This window comes from Thermobia domestica, chromosome 15 (genome assembly GCF_964235325.1).
Source record: "Thermobia domestica chromosome 15, izTheDome1.hap1.1, whole genome shotgun sequence".
In the NCBI taxonomy this organism is placed as follows: domain Eukaryota; kingdom Metazoa; phylum Arthropoda; class Insecta; order Zygentoma; family Lepismatidae; genus Thermobia; species Thermobia domestica.
The window spans coordinates 130902624-130927690 of NC_137468.1; the positions used below are offsets into that span (position 1 = coordinate 130902624).

The 25067-nt window shown below is 38.0% G+C and overlaps 1 protein-coding gene across 1 annotated transcript in view; it reads left to right on the forward strand.

The window, feature by feature from the left end:
- LOC145671236 (uncharacterized) overlaps window positions 1–25067 on the forward strand; it is a 101525-nt gene that overhangs the window by 33334 nt on the left and 43124 nt on the right. Inside the window, exon 3 of the mRNA XM_081740136.1 lies at window positions 7011–7225. Within this exon, the coding sequence (XP_081596262.1) occupies window positions 7011–7225 (215 nt within the window). The remainder of the gene's footprint in view (window positions 1–7010; window positions 7226–25067) is intronic.

Genomic DNA, 25067 nt, shown 5'->3' on the forward strand with positions numbered 1-25067 from the left:
CGGAAATTTTTATTAGTATCATTCCGGCATTGATGTGCACGAGGAAAACCCTGTATAAACCTCACGCAGGATGGCTGGCCCAAAAAGGCTTTTACACCTTTCCGACCGAGTGTCACCACAGGGAATCGGATCCGGGACTGCTCTCGCCTTCGGTGCCCACAGGGCCATAGGAAGCGGAGAAAGTAAATTGTAAGTACAGTAAAATTAACTTCGCATTGAAACACTTCATTTGAAAGTTATAAGAAGCACGTTCCTCATTTGTAATAATCATTATATTCGGATCTGTTCTCGTTTCATCTTGTGACAAACGTTACAAATATAAAAAAATACAGTGTCGTTTGAAGGATGTACAGCGCGAGAGATTTCTCGAAAACCTACTGAATGGACATCGTTTAATTATGCATGAAGAAATAAAAAAAGAATGCCGACAGAATAGCTAGAGATAATAAAGGAAAAGCGTGATAGGGCCATTTCAGTTCAGTATTTGTTGCTACATTTCTATCTGGAAAATTTTGCAATCATGTGTAGTACAGTATACTGTCAATTGATTTTTGAAGTTCTTTATCCCAAAATAATAGTTTTGAGATATCCAGACGGGGATCGGAATTCCTCTATAACTTCGATTGCGACTGGATTAGACTTTATATATCATATTAACTAAAAATTTAAAAATATTAGATCATTTTGTATGTTGGATAATCGGTACGACTTTTCAATGATTACGGATAAATTTAATATTTAAATACTTTCTAGTATGACTTGTTAGAAGAAAATACGACTTCAATGCATCTTCCATGATATTTATTATGCTAGTGCTAAAACAACTCTTGTCATTGTATAATGGGTTCCTGGTGGGATACAATTTCTCGAATATTAATAGGAGGGGTGATCAGAAAGTAAAATTACGAAGCCTGCAGTGAAACTTGTAGATATTTCATACAACCAGTACAGCCAAAAAATAGTACATACATTAGGTTACTTTTCAACATAGTCTCCATATTGTTTGATTTATCGCATCGTGGGATGAATTTGAAGATTCCTTCCTGATAAAAATCCTGTCCTTGCATGTTCAACCACATTGTTACGAAGTCTTTTATCTCCTCGTCTGAAGCGAAGCGACGGCCTGCTTGGTGCTCCTCTATGTGCGGAAAAGGTGAAAGTTGTTTGGAGCGAGGTCCGGATGGTGGTCGATAATGTCCCATCGATATCGCTTCAACAGTGGTGGTCTTCTGGGCTGTATGCGGGTGCGCGTTGTCGTGAAGGAAGATAACGCCCTCGGTGAGAAATTCTGGTCGTTTCCTCCTGATTTCTTCGCGCAATTGTGTCAAGGTCTCACAGTGGGTAATATCAATAAAAATAAGTAGCTACTCCTGAGAAGTCCTGCTCGAGAATCGGAGTAGATACACCTGGAGTAATCTCCTCCCTCAATTTCGTATCAATAAAACAAGCCACTACTCAGGTCTAGACTGCTCCAGATTTATAAACGTTTACTCGCGTTTCCTCTGCGCGTAGTAGTGAGTCGTATCAATAAAAGAAGTCATTACTCATTACTCCCATCCGTCGCGCAGTCATTTCGTTGTTTTTAACCTATGGCGTAGTATCCTAAACGCCACGGAAGGGGCAAGTAGCAACGATAGTTTCAATCAAACTGCATTTGTGGATATTATAAAGAGTTTCCAGTGGTACTTTCAAAGTCACAGTTACCAGAAAGTAAACGAAGGAAAGCCGAATCTTTGAAGGCAATTACAGTGAAATGCAACGAAATATGAAATACATCTACGACTGAGAGACAAATCCAAAAGAGAATCTTTAATATTCGAGCGAGAATAAAACAAAAATAAAACACACACAAAAAAAAAGAAAGAAAAAAGAAAGGGAAACAAGAAAGTAATACTGAAACCATGACAACGAACCTTTTGGAGCTAATGGATGTTGATTCGAATCCAGCAATATCAAGATTAACACGACAAGTGCATATCACGTGTTGTCCAAGGTCTTTGTAGATTGTTTAGCTTTAAGAACGATATCAGACACTTGGCCCTTTTGTTTCCTTTAAAAAAAAAAAGTCCAGCCAGTCTCATCATAAAGCACGTCCATCCGATTGCGTTTTCCACACCATACATGTCCCCTTTCGCCTTGGCATAAAAAAATACATTCTGTCACAGCTGTACATCATGTTAAAAAGACGGCCAATCTCCCCTTCTTAATTGAGAAGTTACCAATTATGTATATTGTATATATATGTCTGTTTCGTTTATTTCGTCTGTTTAATATGTGTGTTTGTGTATTCTTAAATCCCAATGATAGAATATTCTCAATGAAAAATTCCTATTAACATTGGATATCGTAGGAGAGACTTCAAGATTGAGACAAAATCAAAGGGGTAATTCAGGACAGGATATGAAAGAGATTTTTGGAGGTGTTTGTTAGGAAGTGGTCACCAGGCCTTACACGTGATGAGGACTTAAGCACTGAATATCAATGTATCATTTTTTTTTCAATATAACAAAAAATGTGTACGAAAAGGGAAAATACTTAGTCCATGTGCGCACGCAGCTATAGTGTTGGGTGCACAAAAGGGTGTACAGATGGTGATCAGAAAAATGGAAACACCTGAACGAAATTGCAACTTACCAGATTAATATGGTGTCGGGCCACCTTTCGCCTTCAGAACAGCCTTGATGCGACGTGGGATGGAGGCATAGAGGTCGTGAATGGTAACAAGTGGAATTTTACACCATTCCTCGTGCAGGGCATCGGCCAGTTCTGTGAGAGAGGATGGAGGAGGAAATCGTCACCGGAGTCGTGTTTCCAAGACGGACCACAGATGTTCAGTTATGTTGAGATCTGGGGATTCGGCGGGCCAGGGGAGGTGTTGAACTTAATCACGATGTTCCTAAAACCACGCTGCAACAACGCCAGCTGTGTGAATGGGTGCATTATCATCCTGGAAGATGGCGTCATTGTCCGGGAACAACATCCGGACCATAGGATGCAAGTGGTCTCCTAAAATTGCGACATAATCATTGGCAGTGATTCATCCGCTAAGTGTGACCACAGGACCTAATGAAAACCATGATATGGCGGCCCACAGCATCACCGAGCCCCCGCCATGTTTCACAGTTGGGCGGAGACACTGCAGATCATAAGCTTCTTTGGGCGTTCTCCACACATAAACACGGCCCGTGGTTGGGAATAGAGTGAAGGATGACTCATCCGACCATATCACACGTTTTCAGTCCTCAACGGTCCAAGTTGCATGGTCGCGGCACCATTTGCGGCGAGCGAAAGCGTTATGGTCCCTGATGAGCGGTTTGGCCCGTGCAACACGACCCCGTAAGTTCATGTCATGTAATTCGCGGCGGACTGTGATTGTCGAAACAGGGTGGGGGAGGTGCTGATTGAGTTCCTCCGTCAATTGCTCCGCAGTGGCACGACGGTTCTACGTAACAATGCGCTTTAATACCCGGCGTGACCTGTCACTCATAATTTTCTTCCGCCCATTGTTCCGCTTCACCGATGTGGTTTTCCCGTGTGTTGTGTAGGCCGTCATCACCTTCGACACTGTCCCACGCGACACATCTAACACAGTAGTCACTGCCGTCACACTCACTCCACATAACCACACACCAACAATTTGCCCTCTTTGAAAATCTGAGAGGTCATTTTACACTACCTCCGTCTGCTGCAGCCACTGGACACTGCTGTTCCATTGCGCCTGACGTAGTATGGAGACCGACCTAACACACCACCACCAGCGGTCCGGCGCTGCGGGCGCCACGACACAACTGCCAACCCATACATCTGACGTGTTGCCAACTACAGGTATTTTCATTTTTAACACCATCTGTATAATGAAAGTTAACATTGGTGACCGAAGTACAAAATAGCCATAAGATCTGACGTAAGTTGCAGAAACTTGTTACGTTTTTAGCATTTACTATAAATGTAATATGTCTCCAAAAACTGATGTAACTCCGTAGAGGCACTGGTAGAGCGTTCACCTCTGGTGCTTGGGGTCCCGGGTTCGATCTCAGCCCCCGCCAAGTGAACTTTGTGGTGGACAAACACCGTGTGCGTGGGTTTTCTCGGGGCTCTCCCGTTTCCTCCCACTTTCTTCATTCCACCATTTCACTCATTTCTCATAATCACCGTCTCCTTTAGCCTAACCGGCATAACCGTGGGACGTAAAACTCAAAGATTTCATTTCATTTCCGTAGAGGCACGTCATACTATAAACATCGGGAGACCGTCGGTAAATCTCTTTTTCGGCATTTATAAGTCTAAATTAACCGACGGACTTCAACTGTAACTTTACTTTCTACAAATAAACTGGGATATTAAATTCGTCTGTATTATTTAAACTATTTGCCATCTTATGGATCTGTCTGCAGCTAAAGATTAAGAGAAATTTAATGTTTGTTGTTTATTCACGTGTGATCGCTAGTATACTGTTAATCCTGAAATTGAAATTATAAAGTACGTTCCGCTCGCGTACTGGAGCTGCGACAATTCTCATGTATACACCCTTCCTATCAACATTGAGTTGACTTGATTTTGAGTTTAACGTCCTTTTCAGTAGCGAGGCTATGAGAGACGGGATCCACTGCTTAACCTGGAATCCGAACCACATGAGCTCCCGCCGGGAATCGAACGCGGTCTCTCATGCCAAAGGCATGTACGCTAACCGCTTAGCCACGAAGGAACTCTTCCTATTAGCGTATTCGTCTCCAAAATACTAGGTTTCTTTATTGCCACGTGTGTGTAGTCAAGTGCTCCGATAGCACCCGGAAATGTGTATTGTTCTTGCTGCTATGCCTTTGCTGTTTGCATATTACGCACACTTCCGGAAACAGTTTTAAGATTTCGCAATAATCGCATCTATTACACTTGTAGTAGTCATAGACACAGTACTTTGAGCCACACCAGGATCCCCTGACATTCCGACCTGGAATCTCGGATTACTCACGTAATGAAAAAAAAAAAAAAAAAAAAAACCTCATCTTTTCGTCATTACGTAGTGCACCACCCCAAATTTAGGTTGATTCTCAAAAAAAAAAAAAAAAAAATGTTATGCTAACCACTCTACATTTTCTTTCATGAACCTATGATGTTTTTTGTAATCTCCGTTTGCAACATTTCTATGCAGTTTATAAGTTTTTCTACGTAGCAAAACAATCATAATACACTCTGCCATATTTCGCACGGAGTCACCTATTTAGCTTGCTCCGCAAATTTGGAGAAGTTACTAGCATCACAGAGGAGTCTGATTTTTATTGATATCAAACGCGGAGTTCGGCTCGAGAATAGAGGTGTGGTTACTTCAAAAGGGCGGTGCTTCTCCGTGGTCAGCCGAGACGAGTAGTGCTCAGTTCTCCTTTTATTGATACCAATGCGAGTAACTACTACAAAATTGGGAATAATGAGTAACTTCTCCGTTTTATTGATATCACCCAGTATCGGTCAGCGGTCATTGTGCACCCTCTTTCCAAAAACTCTACAAGTGTGACACCGGCGCTATCCCAAAACACTATGGCCACTACCTTCCCGGCAGATGGCGTCACCTTAAACTTTTTTGTCTTCGGAGAGGAGCCTTTGATGACCACTTACTACTGGGGGTGTAATGGTGAATCCATGTTTCGTCACCCATGACAATGCGGTGAAGAAAATAGTTCCCTTCCGTGGAGAACCGTTCTAAAAGTTGCTAGACTTGTCCCTATGCGCTTCTCCTTGGTTGGTTGGTTAGATTGCGTGGAACTCATTGGGGACAAACTTTCCGGTACTGCAGAAAATCGTACACAATGTGACGAGGAACGCTTCCGAACGACATTCCCAATTCTGCCATCAGATTCCGTAACGGGATCCTCCTGTTGTCCTGAATCAGCTCCTCCACGCGAGCTGTGTTCAAGTACTTGGCCATACTTGGTCGGCCACTGCGCTCCTCATCTGTGACGGTTTCTCTACCAGCTGCAAACTTTTCGACACTATACTGCGACATGCTGACGAGACATTATAGTCGTCCGTAAACCTCTATCAGCTGCCGGTGAATTTCAGTCGCGGTTGCATGTTTCACCCACAGAAATCTAATTAAGCGGACTTCTTCGCGAGACCAGTTTTTCAAACGAGTCGCCATTTGTGTTCACTTACAATTAGCACCGTAGGTGGGCGGGTAGATGAAACTCTGCACAGATGCCAACTCCATGTATTCAAATTACCGCACATTCTTCATTCCTCTACAACAGACGAAACTCCAGAAATATTGACCCTGTAACTTTAGTTGCTGATCCTCCTTGTAATTATTGAAATCCAACTGTCAGCTGTAGGTCCCGTGATTTATTCACCTCAGTGTATCATAAAGCGTAAGAGTTAAGAAGTGAGTTCTGCTTATAAAATATTAATCAATAATTGTAACTCCAACCTGTGATCTAGGGGGTGCCTCAAGGTAGTGTACTTGGACCTCTGTTTTTTGTCCTGTATATGGATGGCCTCTACTCACACTTATCGGAGTGGCCTTCTTCTTTTTAGTGACGATTGTAAATTACACAGAGAAATATCGTGTCTCCGTGACAAGATTGCCCTTCAAGAAGACATAAATTACCTTATAGGCTGGTGTGAAGTATGAAACTTGAAACTTGAAACTTAACAGCAAGAAGGTGACAATATTACCATTAGCCTGAAAAAGTTTCCTGTTCCCTCCACATGCCACATCAACGATTCCCCTTCTGCTAGTCCATAAGTGAAGATATGGAGGTATAATATAACACACTCTGCATAAAATTATGGTCTTGTAGGGTATATAAAACTTCTTTTAAAATTTACTCGTACCTGTTTATGTGGATTTTCTTCGGAAGAAGACTCAAAAATATTTTGGATAATATGTGTAAAAATCCGGAATAAGCAACACCAAAGACAAGTATAATTGTTGTTAAGTATTTAGGAGCTTTTGTATGTCTGTGTGCGTAAAGATATCGGTTACTACAGTTACTTTGTATTTTTGTTTCTCTCTCTAGAACGGAGATTACAATAAACCAATTCCTGCTCAACATGACGAACTTCTGAATCACCCTGTAACAACTACCTTTATATCAGAGAAGAAAGTCCTAAAGGCTGCTTCAAATGGCTTTTGCAGGAACTGTAACATAAACCAGGAACTGAAAATCCAGCAGTTGGCCTCATTTGTTCCTACTGAGCAATCTAAATTTGAGGAAGAAGTGGAGCAATACAGGTATTGTTTTAATATTGGTAATAATACAGATTATGTACTATTTGTCATATCATGCCAGTTTCCATGGTAACACACGTATTGTGGTTTTATTCAGTCAACTGCTGAAACTAGATGATCAAATGGAAATTGTGCGTGCACAGTGAAAGACATATCTGTTAAAAGTAATTGTATATTTTATGTATTATTATTGTTGAAAATGGCTTCATATCTTGTGCAGGACTACAAATATCTAAAATGAGATTATATTTAACACATTTGGTCCCGCGCTCTTATTTCAATTCATACATTTAGAATAGAGGGCAGTGTATGTTCAGAGTGCTTGCAGAAAGTTTCGTAGGGGCTTTGTTATGAAATGTATGTGGTAACTTTGGACAGATGTACACACTGGCGCTGAGATCGTGAATCTTTGTAAGCGAAGAGAAGAGAGAATGGGAAAGAACATTTAGGCGTGTAACATGTTGCAGATAACTTAAGGTAGAAATGTACAATATAATTCGACTTAATTTATAGGCGTAGTACATAAGAAAGCCGAAAGAATATACTTTCACAGAGATTACCTATCCTCTAGAAGAGATATGTGTTGACTCTAGATCGAAAGGCAAGTTGGGAGTGTTTCTTGATGATGATACTGATGGACAGATTTTACACTTCTCGTAGACTCTTTGGTCATTTGTGGGCAAGGAGGACAATGGCAGTTGGAATCTGTATGCCCAAGGGAAGAAACTGGCCAGAACTACTATGGTGCAAAAGAAATTGGAGAAAGAAGAAATGGAGTACAAACGTAAATATCATGTGTTATATTTCAGAAGAAAAGACACAAGAGCTGTTGTGATGTTCTCAACTAAATATAGAGTTCCATCACTAGCTTACTATTTCCACAGGAGACAAGAAAGTAGTGGATTTTTTTTTATCAATTTGCTTGTTACTACCGCAATGCAGCGAGACAAGAAATGAACACAGTTCATATAATAGACTTTAAAAATGACATCAATGTTGCCTGTCTTTCATCTCGACAAATTGGTCAGATGTTTGAAATGAATTTTTGAATATACAGTAGTTAACACTTGGTTCCAACCAGATTTTTACCATGTAACTTGTAGTAAAATAGGTATCCTAAGGGGCAAAGCAAGGATGATGCAAATTATTACGAAAAATAGAATATCACATGAGCCCCTAAAGTTATTGAAATGAAACTCAGTATGCAAGCTCACCATTGAAAACAAGCGGATACTTATTCAGTTTCTCTTAAAATTTCCACATTTAAGGGGTAATTTGTACCTAGGTATATCTTCTTTTCTCCACATTTGAAGCGACATTGGATCATCACGGGGAAATAGATTAAATCACTTTAAATTGATGTTCCTTGTTCTTGAGCTGGCTTTTTTTTTTTTTTTTAATCATATTCCATATAATAAATTGAATATTCTAAAGAAGAAGCAGGATTATAAAAATCTAGCTCGACCCAAGTGCGAATTACTGTCTTCTAAAATTCATGAAAACAGTTCAAACATTTTCCCGTGATAGTGAGAGAGAACATCGATATCATTTTCATATATTGAGAAAAATATTATAGAAATTGCTCCTTCCCCCCTCCCCTTAGGAGTGGAGTTTTCGGAAACTGAGCACGCTCACTTACTTTAAATAAGGAGTTAATGTTTCAAGTTTCAAAACTTCAACAGGAGAACTCATGAGATACTCTATTTTGGCATACAGTTTGAAACCCTTCCCCGTAGGATACGTACCTTAATCTAAGTGATATGATAAAAATCCCGGTTCAATGTATACAAAGATTGTTACAAGCTCTTCAGTGTAATGTATCGGTTCTGCTCGAAGCCATCCAACTACTTCCACGTTCCATGCATCTTGTGTTGAAGATTTAAAGTTCCTACCCTTTAAAATGCAAATGGAACAGCGTCTTTGTGATTTGAATCAGTGGAGTGAATTTTGGAGTAAATTGTTGCAAATGATATATAAAAACCTGCGATTCCTCTGTAGTGTGAAGTCGGTGGGTGTATCCGTCAAATAGCTCCATAAAAAAGAAAACTTAGTGATAACTCAAGCAAGTGTGGAAGCCATTCAACTTCTGCGAGACGATACATGTTGTAGAAACATCCCTCGGATGACTGCCATTGAATTTCGTACAGTGTGGTCTGAAATTTGGACGGAATACTCCTTTTGTCACGAAATCAAGAAATATCGTAAGGAAGGTTTTATTGAAATGCCTATCCGACGGGAACTTAAGAGTGGGGTAGATTTTCTAACGAGAATTGAATATCTCACGAATCCCTGAATTTGACAGATGAATTTCTTCATTAAAAGCAGAGACATATATCTTTCAGTTTTCGAAAAATCGCTCATAAGTGGTAAAGCGATGTTGTTTCTTTAATATTCAAATTTCTGTTTCTTTATTCAGAAATGCTGAGTGTAAAGATTCGTTTAAGTTGGAGGTGTGGAGTTCGGCATGTAGGCCTCAGCGTTTCAATACTTTCTCTCGTAAGGGGGTTATTTCTGTATCCAAATTTACTTTTTTTTTTTTTGTTTTGTTTTGTTTAGTTTCGAGGTACCGAATATAAGGATTTGTTTAAGAATAAGGTGTGAAGCTTGGTAAATAAATTTTTAGTTTAAATAAGGAAATAACCTGTTCGAAGTTTCTAAAAATTTTACTCCTAAGAAGAAAAAGGAAATCTTATCTGTGATATCCAAATTTCCTTTTCTTGTAATCAGAAAATGACCGAACTAAGGGTCCTGAAGTTGGAGGTGTGAAATTTTGGTATATAAACTCTTAATTAGAAGTAACGGAATACTTTTCGGGAACTCCACTCTAAGGAGGAAAGGAAAGATTTTCTTTTTTTATTTTGAAGGTGTCTAATATGGAAACTTACTGAAGTTGGAGGTGTGCTCTTCGGTACACAATATGTTCGTTAAAAGTACATAAGCTTGTTCGCTGTGTATCCGACCATTTTCGATTCGGTGCTGCCACCTGGCGTATCATGCTGGTACTATGGGTTTGCTGGCGGGGACAGGGTTGCGTCTGACCTTGTAGGTGCGTGAGTGTTGGTAGCGAATTTCATCAAATGGCACCAAAAGAAATAACCGGTATTAGGAGTGTTACGTAATGACCCTTTCTCATCCTAAGTTTTCGTACGTATGCATTGTGAAACAGTGTCGGGAGAATGGGTTAACACTCGGGGTGACTACTTCGAAAGATATTCTGGCCCGTTACTACCCTCGCGAAGCATGTTGTGTATGTGTTCACGAAAACCACCAGGTGAAGGATTGCAAGCAAAGTGATATGGGCCACAGATTTCACCCCGCACCGTCAACTGTGAACAAAACAATTCGCAAACGCCCCAGGTCGAAGTTTGTACTTAAGGCCCGTGTACACCACCTGATGCCGCGTCACATTGCCGAACGCAAGACCAACTTCAGGAAACTGTGTGAAAAGTACCTGTTGGGTTTCAAATGGAAGTTATCACAATGGATGAATCATATGTCTGTCTCATTGCTGGTGGTCACATTCGGGCCATCACATACCGGACATTGACAACAAAGAGAGCAGCAACTTTGTTCATCAGTGCAGAGAAAGTTTCCCTCGTGGCTTTATGGTTGTTACGGGTTTCGGATATGAGGGTGAGTTGCTGTTGCGAGAAGTGGACAAAAACGTGAAGGTCAATGCAAGATACTTCCAAGAATCCATTCTGACACCTATCTATGGGAGAAACATCCCATAATTGGTACGGAATGGGTACGAACCAAGTGATGATCCATATATACAAGGCTTCGAGTCATACCGCCAGAACATTACTGCGTTTGTCAGGAATTTGTGTCATTTCGTTTGAAGACATTCCTGTGAGAAGCCCAGATGCCAGTTCAATGGATTTTTGCGCATTAGAACTATTGAAACATCGTCTTCAACATCGCCGCCCGCGCACCCTGAATGGACTATGGAAAACTTGCAGGGTGGAGTGGGACAGAATTCCCTTGCTTATCCTGTGCCGAAGCTTGCTCCATTTTAAACTACAATGACTTGTGATAGTCCACAATGCTTGGGGTCCAATAGAACATGATTGGTGGTGGCGGCGCGATATCTCTTAATGTGAGTACCCGTCAAAAATAATCGGATATAAAGTGAAGAACCTTCTGTACATGATCCAGCATTTTTGAAAATTCTGAAACTGAAGGGGGAAATGGGGAACTAATTTCCAGTTTTATATTTATTTCACGGAAGATTATTCTCCTCGTACGCAAAATTGAAGTCCAGTAGCTAGGGGTGGCCAGGGGCAGAGCATCTTCAACGTTCCGTGAAACTTTCTGTTTGTTAGTGTATGCATGAAAGTAAATTGGACTCAAGTTCATGAAAGTAAATTGGACTCAAGTTAGCCTACACAAATTTTTCTCAGCACCTTGTCTTAATATTCTGGCTAAACGCCGGACCTAAAAGGAATAGTTCTAGAATATTTTGTGCTGTGTTTACTAGGGTGACCAGATTCTGACAAACGAAAAGTATTACACGGCTATAGTAGTATATGATATACTACTACGTCGGCAGTACGCATGTTCTTATTTCATTTAACGTCAACCTTAAGTTAATCATTCATTGTTGATTAAAAAAGAAAAAGAAAAGAAACAAGATACTTAACAAAAGTATTGAAGGAATTCAATACAACTCCAATACTTTCATGAATGACAAATACCAGATTGATGAAACAATTTGATGGAGTAACTTAAAGGGGTTACTTTAATGCAAAAGAAAACTTATGTTGAAGCATAAAATGTTGATGAAACAAAAATGCCGTTCGTCTTAACGGTTATTTATCCTTTCCTAGCAATAATCTTTCGAGGAATGTCAAAAAGCACAACGGTTTATCATTAAAAAAAAATGTAATTCGAAATGTAAATAAAAAATGAAACGTTAAAGTATTGCAAATAAGTTAAATCAGGTCATTTTTTAAAAAAGGACATTTCTCGGTTTTCTAGGTATATTTGGAACACGCAGGACAACTCTTTGAAACCCAGTACTGTACTGCGAAAATCAGTACGTCTGGTCACCCTAGTGTGTGTAGTTAAGGTATCATCGTGGGAAACGTCATTCACAGGGCTCCCAGCTGTCCTATTTTTTCCTATATTTTGGAAATTTGTGTATATATGTCCTATATGTTAATCTTGCCCTATGTTTCCTATATTTTTCAGTGATTGAACTATTTAAAATACAAGCCAAGGGCAGTTTCAGTGATATTTAAATTACTACATATCAACAATATGCGAAATGTGTCTTAGCATTTTTTTCTGAAGGATTTGTCACTGATCCTCACTATTATTTTTTGCTATTTCCTTTTTCCTATCCCCCCATGCCCATTTTTTTCTTTTTCCGTTTGTGCTTATTCTTCCCCCAATGAAACTTAACTGAGGAACCTTGCCATGTTCCAGTTTCTTATAACGCAAGCTGTGTTAACATTTTCTTTTAGCAGTTTATGCAGCAGTATTGGCTAGGGATTGAGGTGTGTTGATATTCACCAACTTATTTCAATGCCTTCCAATATTATACATAAGATGCAGGGTTTCCACGCATTCTGGAAAACCTGGAAATAAAAGTGTGTCGTGGAAACTCCCTGGGGAAGTCATGGAAAGCAGTAGAATGGTGATAATCGTGGGTGCTCTAGAATTCTCTCTCTGTGGCCAGCATTGACAGAATATTTATTTAATTTCCTTCCCAAGCAAAATCAAATTTCATTACAGTTAGAACGCTACAAGAGAATCCGTCAGAACTTGAGATCTCCTGTTACATTTTCATACTTACATTTTGTTATTAGTGTAGACACTTTAATAAAATTCCTTGTGATTATGCGAAAACCGGTACCACTTATCCACATTTTACATGGTGAATTAGTTGAGTTGCTTCAAAGAATAATGGCAAGTGTTACAGTATTTGATCTGTGCATTGAAAAAACTGCACAGATCTTCTGAATTGCACAGAACTACACAGATCTGATCTTCTGAATATACAGTGGTGGCAAAAAGTCCTGAACACACTCATTTTTTGCCTAATTTTTGTATTTAACTTCATTTTTCTTTATGAAATTATCGCACTATCTTAAATATTGTTATTGATTTTAATGTATTTTTTCATGCTGATTTCAAATCTATCTGTAGATTTCATCTAAAGTAAATAGTTTCATTGATACGGTGAAAAAAAAAAACCTTGACAAGAAAGCACAAGAATGAGTGTGTGTGTTTTCAACCAATGAAATGCTCCGTTATTTCAACCAATCAGAGAGCAGTAGCGATAAAGGGTTGAAAGGAGAAGGTGAAACGTGGTTTAGTAGTGTATTGAATAGTGTATTGAAAGCAATTTGAAGTGCATTTGTGAAAAATATTGGAATTATGGCTGTTTTCATATCTGCCTGAGAATAAAAGATACAAAATAATACATTTGAAGGAAGAAGGTTATTCTATGCGCCAAATTGCTGCTAAAGTACCATGTGGCCTTTCTACTGTCGTGAGAACTTTGAAAAGATTTTCTGAAACAAATTCTATTGCGGACAGGGGGCGATCAGGATGACCAAGAAAAACATCTTTACGTGAAGACAGGTTATTGCACAGGATTTCACTTTCAAACAGAAAGCTTAATTCAACGCAAATTTTGAAACAATGGACTTTGACATCAAATGTGAGTGTGTGCCCAAGAACTGTTAGAGGAAGACTGCTGGAAATTGGGTTACGAGGGTGTAAAGAGCGCCCAAAACCATTACTGACTGAATTTCAAAGCAAGAGGCGATTCACGTGGCCAAGGGAATATTCATTATGGACTATTGAAGACTAGGAAAAGGTCATATTTAGTGACGAGAGTCAGTTTTGTATTTCTGGTAATCAAAGTAGTGCCTATGTAAGACGACGCACTCATGAGGAATTCAGCCCTCAGTGTCTGAAGCCCACAGTAAGGTACCCGACAAAAGTGATGGTATGGGGTTGCATGTCTTCTCGTGGTGTTGGAAGACTTCACATCGTTAGCGGAACAGTCAAAGCCATGGATTACATTGAAATACTACAAAATAAATTGCTACCAACTGCGAGAGATCTTTTTGGGAATCAGTCATGGATTTTTCAGGACGATAACGCCACTTGTCACCGTGCAAAGGTAGTCCAGAAATGGTTCAAAGACCATACTGTGAATAGAATGAACTGGCCAGGACAGTCTCCCGACCTTAATCCGATAGAGAACTTATGGTGTAAAATTGGTTATGAAATTTCAAAGAAAAAACCTTCAAACAAACGTGAGTTAATTGAAGCTTTAATATTTTCCTTCCACCATATTGACACGAAAGAACTTCTTTTGAAATTCCATGCCGAAAAGATGTAGAGCCGTAATTAAAGCAAATGGCTGGCCCATAAAATATTGATGTTCTAACATGTGACAACAATTTAATTTTCAAAATGCGTATTAAATGTACCGTATTTGTCAATTTTCGCGTTATTCTTCTATTCATATTATGTTATTCTATATTGTTTTATTCTGCACATATTTCACATTATTGTGTTCAGGCAGATTTAGTACAAAAAATATTTTAGGCATTTAAAAACTAGAAGTAGATTTGAAATCAGCATGAAAAAATACATTAAAATCAATAACAAGATTTAAGATAGTGTGATAATTTTATAACGAAAAATGAAGTCAAACACAAAACTTAGGCAAAAAAATGAGTGTGTACAGGACTTTTTGCCACCACTGTAGTAGTGAAAGAAGAAAAAAATCCACTGCCAGATAACAAAATTGATGTCGATAAAGGCGCACGGTACGCTTTGATGGAAGTCGATAAAGTACAACAACGGTTATTCACATTAAATGCAGAGAAATTCTTCATAACAGTAACAAGTTATCTTCAACAAAAGCTGTCGCTAAACAACCGGATTTTGAAACGTAGCCAAATTTTGCATCCTGCTGTTAGACATGCAAAAGAAGAGCAAGATAAGATACTATATTGTCATCTTTGAAATTATTAGCGTTTTGTGCTTCAGGTGTTGACCAGTCAGGAAATTGACAAGACTGTAAACGAGTAGCTAATTTATGAGTAATTAGAGTAATGCTGCAACGATGACTTCTTTTTTTTTTTTTTTTTTTGTTTGTTTGTTTGTTCGTTGATTGTAGTGTTGACGTGTATTGGAACAAAGTAATGCTGCTGGAAAATAATACAAGGAAACCAAAATATCCAACAATTACTAAACTTGTAAAAACACTGGTAACACTTTCACACTGGCAGACATCTGTTGAACGTTGTTTCTCGACAAATAAGAACATAGTGCCATCCAAGAGACAAGGACTGAGTGAAGACACCATCGATGGACTACGAATGATTAAAGATGCAGTGAATATAAATGAAAACGAAGTTAACAACACTAAAGAAATGTTAATGTACTACAAAGAAGTACATAAGAAGTATCGTGAAGATATGGACAGAAAAAAACAACTTAAAACAGCAAGAAAGTGAGCATAAGATCACAGCAAAAAAGACAAAAGTGAGTGCCAAGAAAGGAGTGGAGGAAAACGTGTGTGTTGAAGTTCGTGAAGCTGAAAAATTCATTTCAGAGGGAAACATTCGGCTTCAGAAAGCAATAAAAAACATCGGCTTATGGATGACGTGTCAGCTGCGCAAGCCCTGATTGAGGCTGGAACCAAAAACTTAAAAATGCCACAATAAAGGTGTCGCAAAAGTAACAGGTGTGCTAGTGTTTTACAGTTCATTATTGTATCTTTAAAATGTAAAAATAAGAACGTACAAGCATAATAGCGATGGATAGGGGGAAAGGCATGAGCAACTCGGACCATAAGAATTTTTCTTTTAATCAGTAAATTAGGTCACTTATTTCAATCAGTATCTTTTTTTTTTCTTTCTTTCTTTTTTCCAATATAATACAGCAGGTCTACTAAGTTTAAGAAGTAAAAGGTTTTATATAATCTTATTCTGTGTTAATCTAAATTTTGTTTCCAGGTGTTCATTGGGGTGAAAGGTGGCCTTTTCTTACAATACATTTATATATATTTTCTGTGCTTCAGAGCATAATATTCTTTTGTATAAACCAAACAGTCCTATTTTATAAACCAAACTGTCCTATTTTATAAACCAAACTGTCCTATATTTTTTTTTAATGTCCTGCTGGGAGGCCTGCATTCATGATGGTGGCAACGGGTAATACCAATTCCTAGACGTTAACCTAGACGTGACCACAGGATCAGGATAGTACAGTTTGACGTTTTAATGTTTATACGGTTTATTAAAATTTAAACATTTTGGTGAGTGAGTTTCTTCTAATGGTAGTTTGTTATATATTTGTTTTAGTGACACAGAACCATGCAATTTGAAGACTGCTGGATCATGTACACCTGACCGGAATCGTAGAATTTTAAATTGTAAGTCCTTTAGACACTTGGGTTCAGACCGGACGTATGATAAAGGGGCGAATTGGTAAAATGAATAGTGGGTAAAAACGGGAAAGCCGTGAGAAAAACCCCACACACGGTGTTTGTCCACCACTAGTTCCACATGGCATGAGCTGGAATCAAACCGACAACCCACAGCACCAGAGATAAGCTCTACCATTGAGCCAGTACAACCCTACCTAGGGATCGTCTGGGATCCTATCGTTTCTGATAAAATTTTGAATTTATTTATGGCCTTACTATTATCTTATTGGCTAGTAAGAAAATATACTTGACTGCACCAGGGCTCGAACCTGTGTCCTTGTACTATTTTAAATAGCAAAGGCTTCATCGATGAGCTATTTTTACAGCCGAAGTTACATGGCGGTGATTCCATTTCAAATCGTCCAGGGTTGTCCACACGACTGTCTCAGATTTAGCTTATTTTTTAAAATAAGAAACTACATACAAAATTATTAGACCCATATTTTTTCTTTTTGCTGAAAAAAATTTTTCCTTCGATATACAGCCTTCCAAAATGGCCTCCCTCCTCTCGGATTGCTCGAAAAACTGAAAAACATGTGAAATTAAAAGTTTTGTTATAGAGAAACGAGTGTACTTAGTAACGTAATCGCAATAGCAGGAAGAGTATAAAGTTGTATGTTTCGGTGGAGGGCCAAAATTCGTCCATTGGTTCAATAGGAATCGCGCAATTTACTCGCAATGTTGCCAACTTTGGTGAAATTTTTGCTAACTTCAAACATTTGTTTTTCTGTCCTCACGAGCAATATCAACCATCTGCTTCTAGCATCGAAATCTACTCCATAAGGTCTCTTGAAAATGTAAAGGACTTAGGTTTCTGATTATTACATCCCACGTTATAGCATGATGAAAAGCTGAAAACTTCATTAAGACGCCATGTTTGGACGCCATTTTCTCAAAAACCCCACCTTTTAAAAATCTGAATTTTTTACATGTATTGGAGAAGTACCTAAGTATTTAATATCCGTTAACCGTTCATGCGGCTGCAGCCCCTAACATTCGCAATTAATTATTGAAATTTCGATTTTTGTACTTGCAATGTAAATATTTCCTATGGGCATTTAGGTCCTATACACAAGGCGATTTGAAAGGGAGTATGAAAATTTTGAGAGATGAATCCTGACATCAAATCCAGTAGAAAAGGTCCTATAAACATGAGTCGAATTCCGCTTCGTTTTCCAGTTACAGGGTTTCCAACTCGGGACCCAAAATCAGTTCGGGACAATAGAAAATAAAATATATACTTCGCGTTAAATCAGAAAATATGTGTTAAAGCTTTGATAAAGTTCAGAAAGTTGATTTATATCAATATGATGATTTTTACGTGCGTTGCAATTCGGTTGGCAGTGTTGCCAACTTGCTAGAACTTTTATTTGTTTCCAAATGACACTACGTGGATTTTATTAGATATTTGGTATTCATTAATGATTGCAAACATCACACGAAGCACAGTTTTCCCTCACATCACTACAGTTTTCGAAAACTTACATGTATTTCATTAAAAGGTTTTATCTTGTGCGTTATTGATAGTTTGTGTGATTCGGTGTCGTGAACATCGTCCTAGTGTTCTTTGGAACCATGAAAATTGTTTACAATGGTAGCATGACATTGTAGTGCACTATTTAAGCGTTTGTGTGACTAACAATGGGGAAGTCCTATTACAGTAAGGACCGTATTAAATGTGTTGATTATGCTAAAAGCCGTAAGATGATTGTGCACAGAAAGAATTCTACACACACACACAAAAAAAAAAAAAAAAAAAAAAAAAAAATCTTGCGGTAAAATATATGGATTGCGTACAGCGTGTTAGCCCAAACGTACTATTAGGGAAGGATGATTATTTGTGTCCTATACACAAGGCGAAAGGCAGTATGAAAAATTTTGAGATGTGAATCCTTCACCGTAGTCTCGGTTTCACCGATAACGGCCATTTTAATGGAGGGACATTCATGTTTAGCATGTTAACTGTCTGGTTAATGGTTTCCAAATTTACATTCAGAGGAACACATTCTTTATCCTGCTGGCGCATAATTTCATATTTACATCTTTCGTGATCACCTATATGTCACACACATTCACGTTGTTCACGGTAAATATTCAAAGCACCCTTTACACGAGTAATCATTCTCTCCTAATACTACGTTTTGGCAGACGTGCTGTACGCAATACATATATTTTACCGCAAGATAAAATGTTTGTCAAGAATTCTTTCTGTACACAATTATCTTATGCCTTTTAGAATCATCAACAGATTTAATACGGTCCTTACTGTAATACAATGAGAAAAAAATTCTAGGTGGCGCACTTAAAAAGATAGGTTACATGCGTAATTCCTGTAATTTTTGGACGATGTACAACAGACGTATAACTGAAAATGCATGTTTTATAATACTTTCTGTATAAGTGTTCCATCTATACGTACTTTTTGTATGAAACAATGTAGGCGGTCAGTATCCCACATACAAATGGACGTATATAACATATAGCTGACGAAGGTAACGTAAGTATATGCATGTGATATACGGAAAACTGTTAGATGTCAGACATCCTGCAACGGCACTTCCTATGTAGCATACGGATAGCGTATGCTCCGTACTGATTTCTATAGTAAGCAAGGGGATACCGTATATTTGTACAATATACCGCTGTACGGAGAACGGATTTTTCTCTGTGTAGGACTTACCCATTGTTACTCACACAAACACTGTAACTAATGCATTACAATGTCATGCTACCAGTGAAAACAATTTTCATGGTTCCAGAGAACATTAGGACGATGTTCACGACACCGAATCTCGTAATAAACAGTTTCGTGGTTGCAGCAGAACTTCTTGATTAAGTTCAAACTTGATGCGTGGAGTTACGAGAGGTTTTGCAATAATAAAAAATATTTTATTCTTCTTTTTATTATTATTATTATTATTATTATTATTATTATTATTATTATTATTATTACAACTTACACAGACGTAGTTTTTATTCGACATTATACTTCATGTGATGTTTGCAATCATTAATGAATACCAAATATCAAATAAAATCCACGTAGTGCCATTTGGAAACAAATAAAAGTTCTAGCAAGTTGGCAACACTGCCAACCGAATTGCAACGCACGTAAAAATTCTCATATTGATATAAATCAACTTTCTGAACTTTATCAAAGCTTTAACACATAGTTTCTGATTTAACACGAAACATATATTTTATTTTCTATTGTCCCGAACTGATTTTGGGTCCCGAGTTGGAAACCCTGTAACTGGAAAACGAAGCGGAATTCGACTCATGTTTATAGGACCTTTTCTACTGGATTTGATGTCAGGATTCATCTCTCAAAATTTTCATACTCCCTTTCAAATCGCCTTGTGTATAGGACCTAAATGCCCATAGGAAATATTTACATTGCAAGTACAAAAATCGAAATTTCAATAATTAATTGCGAATGTTAGGGGCTGCAGCCGCATGAACGGTTAACGGATATTAAATACTTAGGTACTTCTCCAATACATGTAAAAAATTCAGATTTTTAAAAGGTGGGGTTTTTGAGAAAATGGCGTCCAAACATGGCGTCTTAATGAAGTTTTCAGCTTTTCATCATGCTATAACGTGGGATGTAATAATCAGAAACCTAAGTCCTTTACATTTTCAAGAGACCTTATGGAGTAGATTTCGATGCTAGAAGCAGATGGTTGATACTGCTCGTGAGGACAGAAAAACAAATGTTTGAAGTTAGCAAAAATTTCACCAAAGTTGGCAACATTGCGAGTAAATTGCGCGATTCCTATTGAACCAATGGACGAATTTTGGCCCTCCACCGAAACATACAACTTTATACTCTTCCTGCTATTGCAATTACGTTACTAAGTACACTCGTTTCTCTATAACAAAACTTTTAATTTCACATGTTTTTCAGTTTTTCGAGCAATCCGAGAGGAGGGTGGCCATTTTGGAAGGCTGTATATCGAAGGAAAATTTTTTTTCAGCAAAAAGGAAAAATATGGGTCTAATAATATTGCATGTAGATCCCATATAAAAAAAAATCAATGAAATCAGACTATGATGGGGACCAATTGTGGTTTGCCTGGACGATTTGAAATGGAATCGGTCATGGACAAGATTTGTCTTTTTAAAGCATCACCAGATTGAGTCACGCTAAGTGAACCATTTTATTATACGTTAGTAATTTTAGATAAGGAAGATTAGATTGGTTTAAGTTAGTAATACTAAAACAAACTTACTGCCTTCGTAAGGAATGATAGTGATTTCCGTCTGTTGTTTTCGTAACAAAACAAGCCTGTAGATGCTTTTTGTAGATTTAAATCCAGAATGTATATATTTATTATACATGTAAAGGCAGTATAACAATTCAGTATGTTAAAACATCTTTTCTTCTGTCACAAAATCGCAATTTGAAAGTGTTTAACGAAATCCAGTTACGTATGTTTGTCTCCCGCGTAAAGTGTGCTCAGACACTGTGGTTTGCCTAATGTTAGTCTGCTGTTAATTGTGCCACAGTTTGCATTCTATCCTGTTGCACAAATCTCGACATTCTACGACGTCCAACATAGATGCAACCGTCCCACACCTTGTGTTTGTTGCTGGTTTCACTTTTTCCCACCTTTGGAGATACTAACTACAGCAGCTCGCGAACACCTGACAAAAAGCACTGTTTCCGAGATACTCGTTCCCTGTCGTCTGGCCGTCCAAATCTGGTCTGTATCAAGTTGATATCAAGTTGTCTGAAAAGTATTGAGTCGTGGGAGATCAAAATTGAGAGTTCGCTTATTGTGATTTGAAAATAACATTGTGAAACCAGTAATGCACCATTTTGTTCGATGACCTTCTGTCATGTTTCTGGCATCATCTCTGTAGAACTTCTGTGGGGAAAAAAAAATGTAACGTGATTTTCATAGGTCTCTGATGAAACTTTTACATCATTCAGGGACATTTGCAGAGACCGAAACAAATGATAATCTGATGGTGCCAGATCCGCACTGTACAGTGAATACATTGAAAAGTCCCAGCCGAGTTCTCTCAATTTCTGATGGGTCACTAAAGATCGGCGTTGTCAGCACGGTATACCATACCCTTTCTGTTGGCTAGTTCCGACCGTTTATTTTGACCTGCTAGGTGCACTCGCCCTAATTGTTAACAATACAGGTCTGTCGTTCTGCTCAGCAGCAGCAGCAGCAGCTCATAATGCACGATGCTCTTCTAACCTTCGTATGCATCTGTGTGGATTTTGCCAAGTACTGAAGTGTCCTCTCGCTTCCAACACGATTTTTTTTTTCACACAGTTATCATAGGTTATCCACTTTTCGTCACTTGTGATAAATCGCTGCGGAAATGGTTCAAATTCATTACGTTTCACTACAGATTTTTAGATAAAATGTGATCGAAGAAGTATTTTTTGTTTCAGGTCATGTCGATCTTTTTTTTCCTCAAATAGTTTAACCCTTTATGATCTGAATTTTTTGTTTTCGGCCAATATTTTTTTATTTTCCTTTCTTTTAGTCACAAATAGCATACTTTAAGAATAAAACAAGCCAAATCAGTGTTTTATTTTTTTATGCAGATTTTGAGGATCTGGGACTTAGAAGTCCTGTCAGGCAGAAATTGACTAACATATAATAAATAGTAACGTATTTTTATCCTGATTTGTGGAGATGCTTACTCCAAAGATGGCTGAATCTCATTTTGTTGCTGTGATATAGGAGAAATTCAGTCTGCCCTTCAAAAACAGTAATATTATCTTCTAATTCTATATCTACGTGGCAAGTGTTTCCTGCAAGTCGCAGATGCTCCTCATCTTTTGTCCTTATACCTTCGTTATTTCCATTAAAAACGACGAGACTTTTTTTCGGAATATGTAACAACGCATGCGGTATATTGCTGACATATTTCTTTGAACGTGGCTGGACATTGCAATACAACACGATGCAAGAGATGCCCACTATCAACTATGTAGGATACACCCTGTTTTGCGGCACCACTTGTTGTTTTCTGGGTCGAAGTTCAGGACAAAACGGATATTGTCGATGATTTTGTGCCTTTTCTCATTAGACTTCCTTCATAAAATAAGGAGAAGAGGATACGCAGATAGTTAATATTTGAAGATCTCAAACAACTGTTCTTCAGAGCTAACTGTGCATACCATGGAGTGCAGAAGCTTGTTTGGGTTTACACACATTACTTCATTACGCACAGTTACTGATCTTGCTAAGCTGCCCAAAGACTTCACACTTGACTTGCATTTCAGATGAATTTCACTGAATTGCTCAATCTTCATCACAGCAAGTCTAACTTCTAATGCTTTATCACAATTTACATTTTCATCTGCTAGCAAATCAGTAGATATTGATGTAAATTGGGATGATCTCTCGAATGGTTTATGTTCTCGGAGCCGGTTGATGAAACTGAGACATCTTTGCCGTCACGAGTTTGACGAGACTCTCGCAAGTCAACATGTTTGGAGGAGGCGGGGGAACATCAGTGGATTTCTCTACAGGTTCCACTATTCTTGAATATGCAGGCATGGAATGAACCCATGTAGTAATAGTTGAAGCAAAATTCCTCGTCCCCATGTGAGGCTACCACTACTTTTAATAGCTCTCATCAAAGTCTGTTCAATTGCCAGGTCACTCCAAATTCCACCAAAACATTTTACTTTGTCTAACTATGAAGTAGCTTTGTTTTACAAACTTCGGGAGTTCTTGTTTTAGTAAAATATACTCTAGTTTTACAGGATCATTAGCTGAATTGATGATGATAATGATGTAGTGTTCTGCTTGAATGCAAGTCTTTGACCCGAAGGTTCCTAGGGCAAAGTAAACCCATGGTGGCCCATTGCCTTCCATAGGATGATGATGACTAAGTGAATGAATAAGTATACGCTATTTAAAAATTTAATCAATATTACAACCACTAGAAAAAGGCTCAACCTGGGAATTGGATTGACTTTCTGGATTGAATTAACCAATGCTTGCGGATACATGTTAATTTCTTCCGACTATTCCTACATGCAAGGACTATATACGTACGTACGTACACGCGCGTGTATATATATATATATATGTAAATTTCCCTCAAATTATCGGATATTTTCCATTCTTCCTTTCTCCAATGACACCAATATTTAGGTTTGCAGAAGTTATTGAAGCCACTGAAAATACCTACTTTCTGATAACCTCATTCAAAACTTGTGGATGCAGAGGTGAAAATCTTACAATATGGATCAAGAGGGAATTTAATGCACTATATGAATCTTCAAAATCCCAGTTTTTAGAAGATATTAATATTAGAATGTAGCAGAAAATTTAATTAGAGTGTAGCCAATAATTTTGTACACTTCTCCAAAACATAATTGCATGCCCGAATTTTTCTAAGTTCCTTAAAATTCTAAGTTTGGCAACAACTCATTCTGATTGAGAGGAAGGGAAGGAATGAAATAAGAAACATGACTTATGAACACAGCTCACAGTTTACTGTTTGAAATTCTCAGTTCTTCTTTTTTTACTTCTAATAACGATACTTCTAGTACAAAACAGTACCTTAGCATTAATGCAGCAAACTTTTTTCTTTTTTAAGAAAGAAAACACACACACTTCTCAACGAAAAACAAAGATCGTCATAAAAATAAGTACTTAAGGAGTTCGTTATCTATCAATGCAACTGAAGGAGCATTCTCTAGTTGTTCCGATAGCCATATGTGTTAAGTAGTCTATTTTTGTGTTGATGCAATACTTTTTAACCTGGTTCGAATCTCACTCGATGCATTAATTTTTTTATTTTGTAATTTTTCAGTCATTCTTACCGTACATTTTTATAGTATATGTATCACACGGCGGCGATGGACAACTTTCTAATTGATCCAAAAATATGTGTACAGGCGTAGAACCTTTCTTATATATATATATATATATATATATATATATATATATATATATATATAATATCCCAATGTGAGTCCCACTTAGTGTAAATTACTTCTTGTATCGATCCATAAAATTTTCGAAAACCTGTAAATAAATCCGGAGATCTGGTGTTCAGGAAATCAGTAGCAAATTCAATACCTCCTTCATCACTACCAGAACGCAATTCGTATTATTATTATTATTATTATTATTATTATTATTATTATTATTATTATTATTATACGCATCTTTGGCATGGAAGACCTGGGTTCGATTGCCGGCGAGTATCATGTGGTTAGGAACCTACGTTAAGCTGTACGTTCACTTCTCATGTAGCCTCGCTGCTGAAAGGGGCGCTAAACTCAAAATCAAATATTATTATTATTATTATACGCATCTTTGGCATGGAAGACCCGGGTTCGATTGCCGACGGGTGCTCATGTGGTTCGGAAACTACGTTAAGCTGTAGGTTAACTTC